The sequence below is a fragment of the Pseudophryne corroboree genome, chromosome 6 (genome assembly GCF_028390025.1).
Source record: "Pseudophryne corroboree isolate aPseCor3 chromosome 6, aPseCor3.hap2, whole genome shotgun sequence".
Taxonomy (NCBI): domain Eukaryota; kingdom Metazoa; phylum Chordata; class Amphibia; order Anura; family Myobatrachidae; genus Pseudophryne; species Pseudophryne corroboree.
Window position 1 is genome coordinate 292,192,560 of NC_086449.1, and position 12,477 is coordinate 292,205,036.

Consider the following 12,477-nt stretch of genomic DNA (forward strand, 5'->3'; position numbering starts at 1 on the left):
GCCAGGGATCTTCTATGAGCAATTCCTGAAGATCTGGATACCAGGCCCTCCTTGGCCAATCTGGAATAATAAGTATCCCTGAACCCTTGTTCTTCTTATCATCTTTATCACCTTTGGAATGAGTGGAAGTGGAGGGAACACGTATACAGATGGAAACACCCACGGTGTCACTAGGGCGTCCACCGCTATCGCTTGAGGGTCCCTTGACCTGGAACAATATCTCTGAAGTTTCTTGTTGAGGCGGGACGCCATCATGTCTATTTGAGGAATTCCCCAACGACTTGTCACTTCTGCAAAAACCTCTTGATGAAGACCCCACTCTCCTGGATGGAGATAGTGTCTGCTGAGGAAGTCTGCTTCCCAGTTGTCCACTCCTGGAATGAAGACCGCTGACAGAGCGCTGGCATGTCTCTCCGCCCAGCGAAGAACTTTCGCGGCCTCGGCCATTGCCGCTCTGCTCTTTGTTCCGCCCTGGCGGTTTATATACGCCACTGCTGTTATGTTGTCTGACTGAATCAAGACGGGCAAGACCGCGAAGAAGATGTTCCGCTTGCAGAATGCCGTTGTAAATGGCCCTTAATTCCAGAATGTTTATGTGCAGACAAGCTTCCTGCTTGACCATTTTCCCTGAAAATTTTTCCCCTGTGTGACTGCTCCCCAGCCTCGGAGACGTGTATCTGTGGTCACCAGGATCCAATCCTGAATTCCGAACCTGCGTCCCTCCAGAAGGTGAGAGCTGTGCAGCCACCACAGAAGGGAGATCCTGGTCCTGGAAGATAGGAATATTTTCCGGTGCATGTCCAGGTGAGACCCTGACCACTTGTCCAGCAGGTCCCACTGAAACACCCTGGCATGGAACCTGCCATACTGAATGGCCTCGTAGGCCACCACCATCTTCCCCAGCAACCGAGTGCATTGAAGAATCCACACTCTTGCCGGTTTCAGAATCTGTTTTACCATGTTCTGTATTTCCAGAGCCTTTTCCACTGGAAGAAAAACTCTCTGTAATTCTGTATCCAGAATCATACCCAGGAATACCCAGCCGTGTCGTCGGAACCAACTGTGATTTTGGCAAGTTTAGTAGCCAACCATGTTGTTGCAGAATCGTCAGAGAGAGTGCAACGTTTTTGAGCAATTGTTCCTTGGATCTCGCCTTTTTGAGAAGATCGTCCAAGTACGGGATAATTGTGACTCCCTGCTTGCGCAGGAGAACCATCATTTCTGCCATTACCTTGGTGAAAATCCTCAGAGCCGTGGACAGACCAAACGGCAACGTCTGAAATTGGTAATGACAATCCTGAACAGCAAACCTCAGGTAAGCCTGATGCGGAGGATATATGGGGACGTGTAAGTAGGCATCCTTTATGTCGACCGACACCATAAAATCCCCCTCCTCCAGACTGGAGATCACTGCTCGGAGAGATTCCATCTTGAATTTGAATTTTTTTAGAAAGAAATTGAGGGATTTTAGGTTCAGATTTGGTCTGACCGAGCCATCCGGCTTCGGTACCACGAACAGACTCGAATAAAAACCCTCCCCCCAATGACTTGATTTTGACACAGCTTTAGTATCGCAGCGCATACAACCTCCCTTTCTGGAAGAGAAGCTGGCAAGGCCAATTTGAAAAATCGGTGAGGGGGCACGTCTTGAAACTCTAATTTGTACCCTTGGTCTACTATTTCTAATATCCAAGGATCCAGGTCCGAGCGAACCCAGACCTGACTGAAGAGTCTGAGACGCGCCCCCACTGGTGCAAACTCCCGCAGAGGAGCCCCAGCGTCATGAGGTGGATTTGGTAGAAGCCGGAGAGGACTTCTGTTCTTGGGAACTTGCCACAGCCTGTGACCTTTTTCCCCTTTCTCTTCCTCTCGCAGCAAGGAAGGAGGATCCTCGTCCTTTTTTGTATTTATTGGCCCGAAAGGACTGCATCTGATAGTGGGGAGTTTTCTTTTGTTGCGCAGGAACATAAGGTAAAAATGACGACTTACCCGCGGTAGCCGTAGATACCAGGTCAGTGAGGCCGTCACCAAACAAGACACTACCGTTAAACGGCAGAGACTCCATAGCCTTCTTCGAGTCAGCATCAGCATTCCATTGATGAATCCCCAATGCCCTCCTGGCCGAGACTGCCATGGCATTGGCCCTTGATCCTAAAAGGCCAATATCCCTTGCAGCTTCTTTTAAATATGCTGCAGTGTCCCTGATATGACCCAGAGTCAAAAGCACATTATCCCTGTCCAGGGTATCTATCTCAGATGACAAGTTATCTGCCCACTTTTCAATAGCGCTACTCACCCATGCCGAAGCAACTGCAGGCCTGAGTAGCGAACCTGTAGTGACAAATGGATTTTAGTGTATTTTCCTGCTTACGATCCGCGGGATCCTTTAGGGCTGCCGTGTCAGGAGACGGAAGCGCCACCTTCTTGGACAGACGCAACAGTACTTTGTCCACTGTGGGGGTTGACTCCCACTTTACCCTGTCCCCAGAGGGGAACGGATATGCCACTGGAATTCTTTTGGGAACCTGTACCTTCTTGTCAGGATTTTCCCAAGCTTTTTCAAAAAGAGCGTTCAGTTCATGAGAGGGAGGAAACGTTACCTCAGGTTTCTTTCCTTTAAACATACAGACCCTTGAATCAGGAACAGCAGGGTCCTCAGTGATATGTAACACGTCTTTTATTGCCACAATCATGTACTGAATGCTCTTAGCCAGTTTAGGATTCAATCTGGCATCACTATAGTCGACAGTGGAATCAGAGTCCGTGTTGGTATCTGTATCTGCTATCTGGGTAAATGCACGTTTCTGTGACCCCGAAGGGGTCTGAGCTTGTGACAATGCATCCTCCATGGATTTCCTCCATGTCTGGTTCTTAGACTCAGATTTATCTAATTTCTTAGTCAACCGAGCCACATTAGCATTTAAAACACTCAACATATTTACCCACTCAGCAGTCGGCGGTGCCGACAGGGTCACTCCCACAGCTTTTTCTGTCCCCACTCCGGCTTCCTCCTGGGAAGAGCACTCAGCCTCAGACATGTCGACACACACGTACCGACACCCACAATCACACTGGGCTATAGGGGATAGACCCACAGCAAAGCCTGTTAGAGAGACCCAGAGGGAGTTTGCCAGCTCACAACCCAGCGCCTATCCCGGTACTGAAACTTTATATACAACGCCTCAGACCTGTTAGCGCTTTTATAATAAAGACAATAGCACCAAATCTACTGTGCCCCCCCCCCCCCCCCCCGTTTTGCACCCTGTTACTTGTATAGCAGTGTGGAGGTCAGGGCCAGCGTCTCTGCAGCTTCTGTGAAGAGAAAATGGCGCTGGTCAGAGCTGTGAGGGCTATGCCACGCCCCCTCACCGGCGCGCTTCAGTTCCGCTCATTTTAACATTTTTATACTGGCGGGGGTCTATATTGAGTGCCTAGGCACTTTTCATATAACTTTTACCAGTTACTTTCAGGTCCACATGCTGCCCAGGGCGCCCCCCCTGTCAGTGCCGCTGTGTGTACGGGAGCATGGCGCGCAGCGCGACCGCTGCGCGGTACCTGAAGACCTGTAGTTTTCTGCCGTCACTGAAGTCTTCGTTTCTTCTTTTACTCACCCGGCTTCTTTTTTTCTGGCTCTGCAAGGGGGGGGGGGGGGGGTGACGGCACGGCTCCGGGAACGAGCAGCTAGGCGTACCAAGTGATCGAACCCTCTGGAACTAATGGTGTCCAGTAGCCTAAGAAGCAGAGCTTTTGAACTCACAGAAGTAGGTCTGCTTCTCTCCCCTCAGTCCCACGATGCAGGGAGCCTGTTGCCAGCAGGTCTCCCTGAAAATAACAAACCTAAGTCTTTTTTCTGAGAAACTCTGGAGAGCTCCTCAGTGTGCATCCAGTTTCACTGGGCACAGAATCTAACTGGAGTCTGGAGGAGGGGCATAGAGGGAGGAGCCAGTTCACACCCCTTTTAAAGTCTTAAAGTGCCCATGTCTCCTGCGGATCCCGTCTATACCCCCCCCACCCCCATTGTTCTTGAAGCATCCCCAGCATCCTCTAGGAGGTATGAGAAATAATAATAATAATAAAAAATTCTCTATGAATATTCTGAAAACTGCTCATGTTTAATCTATTTTCAGATTTTTGAAATCGTAATGTATCAAATATTGTGGTTTTCATAATGTATCTTAGTAATTTTAGTGGTCATTACAAGTTTCAGCAAAAAGAGAAGAGAATGAAAACCCACACTGATATGGATTGCAATAGCTAAAGTTATGTTTGAAAAACCGCAGCCTGATTTGTCAAAGTCGGATACAATATGATTTAGCTACAACAAAACAAACTCACCATAAAAATGTCCAAAACCCATACTTATTGCTATAAGCAGAGAGAGAATAATGCACTTGTTTAGGCTGCTTCCCATCCGCAACAATGGTCTGGACTCAGGAGAAACAGGATGGTCAGCAGGAGGCCTGTTCTCAGACTCTGATCCAGACATAGTTGATCTCTTACGTCGCCGTCGCAGAACAGGAACCGAATCATCGCTAGCTTCATCGTTACTGGTGTCATCCGCACTGTGTTGTGATGGAAACACTATAGAAAGAGACTACTTCATTACTTTCTTCAAGTCTAAAGATACAATAATGATGAATATTATTTACATGTAATTAAAGTATGTTTGTTAAAAGAATCATAATTAAGTGCAAATTTAGGAATGTAAAAAAAAAAAGAAAAGGGAAGAATGGCGCACAGCTTAATCACATATTGCCGGAGATAAAATAATAACTGTAACTGAACAAACAATGACTGCTGCGAGAAAACTGAAGTATAAACCTCCAAATCGGAAAGACTTTATTTACTAATTGTCCTTCATGCGCACAATGCAGCTCAGAAAACGGGAAAGATTGGGTAAGAGTGAAGGAGGAGGAGGAGGAAGCAATACGTATTTGACCATTTAGAACAAAGGAAAACAGACTTGGCAGAAAAATAGTTCTACATACAATATGATACTTGGATTGGTTAAACATAATTGCACACCATCCACAGGAATTCATTATTGCCGAACATATCGGTAAAAGTGACAGAAAAGCATTATAAATGTAATAAAAGTAACATAGTAACAGTATTTGAGGTTGAATAGATTCAAATTGCCCACCGTGGTTCAACCTGTTTTAAGTTGTGATGATTCTACATACTTACTAAATAATGTTTTATGACTAGTTAGCTACTATCACTCATGTTACCCCCGTATTAACCACGTTGATATTTTAAGTAGTATAACCTTGGATAGCTTTTTCATTCAGAAATTTATCCATTCCTTTTTTAAATCCAATTACAGAGTCCGCCATTACCACCTTCCCTGGCAGGGAATTCCACATCCTGATTGCCCTAACAGTGAAGAACCCTTTCCTCTGTTGCGTTCAGAACTTTCTCTCCTCCAGTCGCAGCGAGTGCCCACGTGTCCTAAACGGTGTTCTTTTAATAAATAATTCCTCTGATAATTCTTTGTGATGTCCCTTTACATATTTGTAGATATTAATAATATCTCCTCTTAGGCGCCTCTTTTCTAGTGTATACATATTCAGCCTAGTAAGTCTTTCCTTATAGTCCAGTCCTTCTAGGCCTTTAATCAATTTAGTAGCTCGCCTTTGAACACTTTTGAGTTCACCGATGTCTTTTTTATACAATGGTGCCCAAAACTGAACACAATATTCCAGGTGCGGACGCACCAATGCCTTATACAGCGGCATGATTACATCCGAGTCCCTTGTCTCAATTCCCCTTTTTATGCACGCTAGCACCTTACTTGCCTTCTTTACTGCGTTTTGACATTGTGTATGGTTATTAAGCCTATTATCAATGAATACCCCCAAATCTATTTCCAACTCTGTTTCCCCTAGGCGTTCCCCATATAATATGTAGGATGCAAGTTTGTTTTTAGTCCCAAAATGCATAACCTTGCATTTGTCTGTATTGAACCTCATTTTCCATTTAGACGCCCAGAGTTCAAGTTTAGATAGATCATTCTGCAAGGACTCCACATCCAATTCTGAATTAATTACCTTACACAGTTTAGTATCATCTGCAAAGATTGACACTGTGCTTTCCAGGCCTATTTCTAGGTCATTGATAAATATGTTGAACAGTAGTGGTCCGAGTACGGACCCTTCTGGTATTCCGCTGACTACTGGGGACCAGGTTGAGGACTTCCCGTTGACCACTACTCGCTGTACCCTGCTATCCAACCAGCTGCTTATCCATGTGCAAATTGTTTTTCCTAGGCCAATCTCCTTTAATTTGATCAGTCTCCTGTGAGGAACTGTATCGAAGGCTTTTGCAAAATCTAGGAAGACCACATCCACTGCTTTTCCTTGATCAAAATTATTGCTCACTTCCTCGTAGAAGCTAATTAAGTTAGTCTGACATGACCTGTCCCTCACAAACCCATGCTGGTTCTTGCCAATAATCCTAGCAGACTTTAGATACTCCTGTATGACGTCCCTTAGAATTCCTTCCAATATTTTCCCCACTATAGATGTTAAACTAACTGGTCTGTAGTTTCCCGGAAGATTTTTGGATCCCTTTTTAAATAAAGGCACCACCTCAGCTATACGCCAATCCTTCTGCACCATGCCTGATCTAATTGAACTATTGAAAATCAAGTATAGGGGTCGTACTAGTTGTGAACTAAGCTCCATAAGAATCCTCGGGTGAAGTCCATCAGGACCAGGTGATTTATTAATCTTAATTTTGCTTAGTCTCTCCCGGACTACTTCTTCGCTTAAACAAGTATCTAACCATGAATCATTGCTGTCACAATTGTTATGCTCTACTCCCACCATCAGTTCTTAACTGGTGAATACTGATGAAAAGAATTTGTTCAGTATTTCCGCTTTTATTTCGTCATCATTTATCAATTCTCCTAATTCGTCTTCTAATGGACCTATATTCTCCTTTTTTAACCTTTTACCGTTTATGTATTTAAAAATCTTTTTAGGATTGGTTTTACTCTCTATAGCGATTTGCTTTTCATTTTCCATTTTAGCTGCCCTTATTGTATTGCTCCAAAGACTGTTACTACACCACATGTAATGTTCACATTGGGATTCTTTTGGCGTCTCTATCGGATCCCTAATAACAGCACAGCAATTGCATTGGGCTTCAGGGACTCCCGGAGGAGCACCCGCTCTATTCTAGCTTTGCAGCACTCTGTTCCCCAAATCACCTTTTACAAAAATGACTTAACAATATAGGGGTATATTCAATTAGTGTCGAAAACTGACGTCTGTCGAAAAGACGGCAGTTTTCAACTTTTTAAGGTCGAATCGTGATTCGACCTATTCAATCCCTGCAGTTTTTGGTCGACAAGTCGTGGAATTCGATTTGTCGAATAGTACGTGTACCGGCGGTATAGCTGCCGATTCACATACTTTTGAGTGAAACGGGGCCAAATTCGACAGGATTTGGCCCCGTTTTCGACCATCTCAGTCCGATAAAAAAAAAGGTCGGACTGAGATGTGGGACCCAGAGGAGGAGAGGGGGGGAGCCGCGGGGAGACGGGGGACAGCCGCAGGCAGACAGGGGAGAGCAGCACTACAGCACAGCGCTGCAGCAGGATGTCTCACAGCCGCGCCGCTCACTGCAGCATCCACCCGGCTCCAGCAAGTGAGTTCACGCTTGCTGGAGCTGGGTGGACACTGCCGTGAGGTCTGGCGGCTGAGAGACATCCTTCTGCAGCACTGCTGTAGTGCTGATCTCCTCCATCTGCCCCCGCTGGTCTCCCCCCTCTCCGGTCCCTCATCTCAATTCGACTTTTTTAAAGTCGAATTGAGATGAGATTGAATAGGGGTTGTCGGATCCATTCCGACAAATGCATGTCGGAATGGATCTGACCCTAATTGAATATACCCCATAATCATAAATGTACCTGCCTTTAAATAAACCTTGTATAAACTGTGCAAATAACTACTGGAACAGAAACAGAGGTTATCTGCTTTCCCCTTATGTGACATTTCCCAGACAAGAAAAAGATATATTTTTTTCTTAGAAAGAAAGCTGTTTGTCCAGTGAGTCCAGGTGAAAACATCGTCTCAGGTACCAACATCCTAGGGAAGTCTCACATCACCTTCCTGACCCAACATAATTAGCTTTATTATATTTTTAAGTACTAGCATATTATGCAGCTCACTACTGCATGCCTGCATGCCTCTTCCCACTCCACAAGTGCTCCAGACACTGGGATCTCTACAATCATGGATCACATAAAGAGCGCTGGAAGATAAGTTTCCTACACTCTCTGAAATCACTGTAGTGTGGTGACTGATTAAGCCGGACACTGTGTCCTCTACTGCAGTGAGTGACGGAGGGAAGTGTCAGTGTACAAGAGAGTGGAATGCCCTTTACTATGACAATAATGCTTCACAGTAGACATGACTGAAGTAGAATCATGAAATACACAGGCATCACGAAGTGCAACTGCTAATACAAGTTGAGTATCCCTTATCTAAAATTCAAAATCAACCTGTAATAAAATAAATTTGCTCTCATTATTAAAAAATTAAACACTAATATTTTTATTAATATCTGAACAGATTCAAGTCCTACATTTTCTGTGATGGGGATTTTAGAGTTATGTACATTTGTGAACTATTGTGGTGTTCGTATAATGCTTACAAAGCCAAAATTTGTACACCACTAACATGCAACTCACTCACCTATCTGTGATGCAGGAACACACACACACACACACACACACACACACACACAATAATCGCTACAAAAGTGGACGCAGCGATTTAAGGGTAACCCCTGGCTGTGCTAGAGGGCGGTCCGCCGCCTTTTTTTAATCGGAGCGGCTGCGTGTGGCTTCATGCAGCAGTTTTGAAAATAGTTCGAACACACCTGCGTTGACCAGACCGCACCCACAAAATGCTGCAACAACGCTCCCCGCTATAAATCACTTATGGGCCGCAGCCGCAAGGTGAAGAGTTACGCACACGCACTGCGGCTGACTTTGTAAGATGTGTAATTTTTAGATACCATAAGGTTTATGAGGATAACCAATACTTCAATGTCCACTGATGGCCATTAAATAAAGCAGCTTATCTTATAAATGGTAACTAATGTTACATGTGTATTCAAGTCAATATAATATGCTAAATACATGTTATTATCTAATACTTTGTCCTCTTTAAGAAACCTACTAGGAGTAAAGCAAATCGAGTGTGAAAGTACAACGGGCTCTAGAAAATTGTAGTTAATTAACATTTTTAATTATGAAATTCTGACATTTTTAAATATACAAAATGTGGAAGCATTAGTAGGATATAGAATCTTTAAGGGCAAGGGATTGGGACCCCTTTGGACTTTTTTTTGTACTTTTATATTTTTTTGTTTGCAAAAACAGCAAGTAATAGACGGAGAACCTCATACATGAAACATACGCTCTTGTTTCATTTAACAGATATACCCCATGCTGTATGTATACGGTATTGCGCTGTGTGCGAGCTGCCTGCGTTTCCCACTAATTGGCTTCGAGGATGACACTGCTCTGCGGCAGTCTGTGTGCTAGGGTCCATGCTGCAGTGTCAGTGAATGTTAGTGGAGGGGAGAGGGGCTTATAAGTAGAGATGTGCGGGATCGGTTTTACTCGGATTTACTCAAGTTTTTCAGATTTTTCTTATTGGCTATCCAAAACGCATGACATCCATGAGCCAATAAGATGCCGTTTTGAGACTCGAGTAAATCCGAGTAAAACCGAACCCGCACATCTCTACTTATAAGGAGTGCGTCATCACACAGTACGTCTTGACAATTTTATAGTAGGATAATATTTTGGGTTCAAGTTCAGGACATGGGACCCCCTGGATTAAAAAGTAACTAAACTGCTTCAGATCATTACATATTTTTAGAACATTAAGGGTCAACAGGGTGAAAAATTCAATGCGACAATGGTCGACACAGAAATGGTTGACAGAACAATAGTCGACACAAAAATTGTACGCAATTTTTTGTTTGGCAGGGGTGTTGGACCAATTATTGTATAATGCATGATATGTTACCACCATTGGTACAAACACGCCCAATAAATACCCAAGAAGTTGAATCTCAGGTCAAAGTTTCATCTGTGAACTCTTTTGTAGTAGTGTAGTACCCTACAGTTAAAAAGGGATCACAAACATTACATTGGAAACAGTATCAGTAATGACAACTCTCTTACAGTACAATACTTGAAGAGTAAAGGTGGTCTGATTTTACAGTATTATGTTTTTCCTGAGAAAGAGGACATTGACATTAGTGTTCCCTCTAGAAAATGTAGAGGGCAGGGCACCAAACAGATGGGAGGACATGTGTGCGCGCGCGCCGCGTCCAAAAAGGGGGCGTGTCCATGAAAATCAGGGGGCATGGCCATGAAACTTCAATTAAGTGGGCGGTGCGGCCCACAGACGTTAATTACAGGGGGCGTGCGTGCTGGGCTTCCCCCACAGCGTGAATGGATGCCATGCGCATGCTCACGGCATCTTTACATGCTGGGAGGGTAGGAAGTGGGCGGCTGTTTTAGCAGGGCGCCGCAGAAAGGACAGGGCGGATTTTGTCCTTAAAATATATGGCAGGGCGCGGCACCCTGCTAAAACAGCCTAGCGTGAACACTAGACATCATAAGAACAGATTTAGTGCTGTGTGCTTTGGTAGAGTCAAGGAAATTGCGTGGCAAATATTACTTCTCTGATTTGCCATGTAATATTGAGTTTTGTTAAAGGTTTATTGTTATATTGCACACAATATAATGTATATTCTTTGTGTAAAAGTTATATTTTGTGATATAAGTTCTAAAAACATGACTATTTTGATAAATATTAAGCATAAACATAACTGGAAATTCATGGTACATTAACTATTTATACAAACAATCTTATGTACGACTATTGGTATTGTAAAGGGAAAAGTTGTAATTTACCTCATTTAACAAATTAATATATAGAAAAAAAAGTTAAATACATAGGTTTTTTTAATTATTCACGGCATGTAGTCCTAACATTTAAAAAATGTGTCAGAAACATTACTTCTCTAATTGAGTTTATTCTTATTATACTATAAAGACAACACATTTTCCTGTACTATATTTGCTCTATATAACGTTAGTTACATGTGTGTAATGTTAGTTACAAGAACATCTATTTAATAAATATTAAACACTGTTGAAACTCATGGTATTTCATTTAAATAAATATACCAACATGATCATATTCAGTGTTGTACTAAAGAAAAAAAATAAGATTTTACTTACCGATAAATCTATTTCTCATAGTCCGTAGTGGATGCTGGGACTCCGTAAGGACCATGGGGAATAGCGGCTCCGCAGGAGACAGGGCACAAAATAAAAGCTTAAGGATCAGGTGGTGTGCACTGGCTCCTCCCCCTATGACCCTCCTCCAAGCCTCAGTTAGGATACTGTGCCCGGACGAGCGTACATAATAAGGAAAGATCTTGAATCCCGGGTAAGACTCATACCAGCCACACCAATCACACCGTACAACTTGTGATCTGAACCCAGTTAACAGTATGATAAACGCAAGGGAGCCTCTGAAAAGATGGCTCACAACAATAATAACCCGAATTTTTGTAACAATAACTATATACAAGTATTGCAGACAATCCGCACTAGGGATGGGCGCCCAGCATCCACTACGGACTATGAGAAATAGATTTATCGGTAAGTAAAATCTTATTTTCTCTGACGTCCTAGTGGATGCTGGGACTCCGTAAGGACCATGGGGATTATACCAAAGCTCCCAAACGGGCGGGAGAGTGCGGATGACTCTGCAGCACCGAATGAGAGAACTCCAGGTCCTCCTCAGCCAGGGTATCAAATTTGTAGAATTTAGCAAACGTGTTTGCCCCTGACCATGTAGCTGCTCGGCAAAGTTGTAAAGCCGAGACCCCTCGGGCAGCCGCCCAAGATGAGCCCACTTTCCTTGTGGAATGGGCTTTTACTGATTTTGGCTGTGGCAATCCTGCCACAGAATGTGCAAGCTGAATTGTACTACAAATCCAACGAGCAATCGTCTGCTTAGAAGCAGGAGCACCCAGTTTGTTGGGTGCATACAGGATAAACAGCGAGTCAGATTTTCTGACTCCAGCCGTCCTGGAAACATATATTTTCAAGGCCCTGACAACGTCAAGCAACTTAGAGTCCTCTAAGTCCCTGGTAGCCGCAGGTACCACAATAGGTTGGTTCATGTGAAATGCAGAAACCACCTTAGGTAGAAATTGAGGACGAGTCCTCAATTCCGCCCTGTCAGAATGAAAAATTAAGTAAGGGCTTTTATATGATAAAGCCGCCAATTCTGACACACGCCTGGCTGAAGCCAAGGCTAACAGCATCGACACCTTCCATGTGAGATATTTTAAGTCCACAGTGGAAAGTGGTTCAAACCAATGTGACTTTAGAAAACTCAACACCACATTGAGATCCCAAGGTGCCACTGG

At 43.8% G+C, this 12,477-nt stretch overlaps 1 protein-coding gene across 4 annotated transcripts in view; it reads right to left on the reverse strand.

The window, feature by feature from the left end:
• CCPG1 (cell cycle progression 1) overlaps positions 1–12,477 on the reverse strand; it is a 158,424-nt gene that overhangs the window by 94,427 nt on the left and 51,520 nt on the right. For all 4 annotated transcript variants that reach the window (XM_063926127.1, XM_063926128.1, XM_063926125.1 and 1 more), the window contains exon 6: positions 4,336–4,581. In XM_063926127.1, the coding sequence (XP_063782197.1) occupies positions 4,336–4,581 (246 nt within the window). The remainder of the gene's footprint in view (positions 1–4,335; positions 4,582–12,477) is intronic.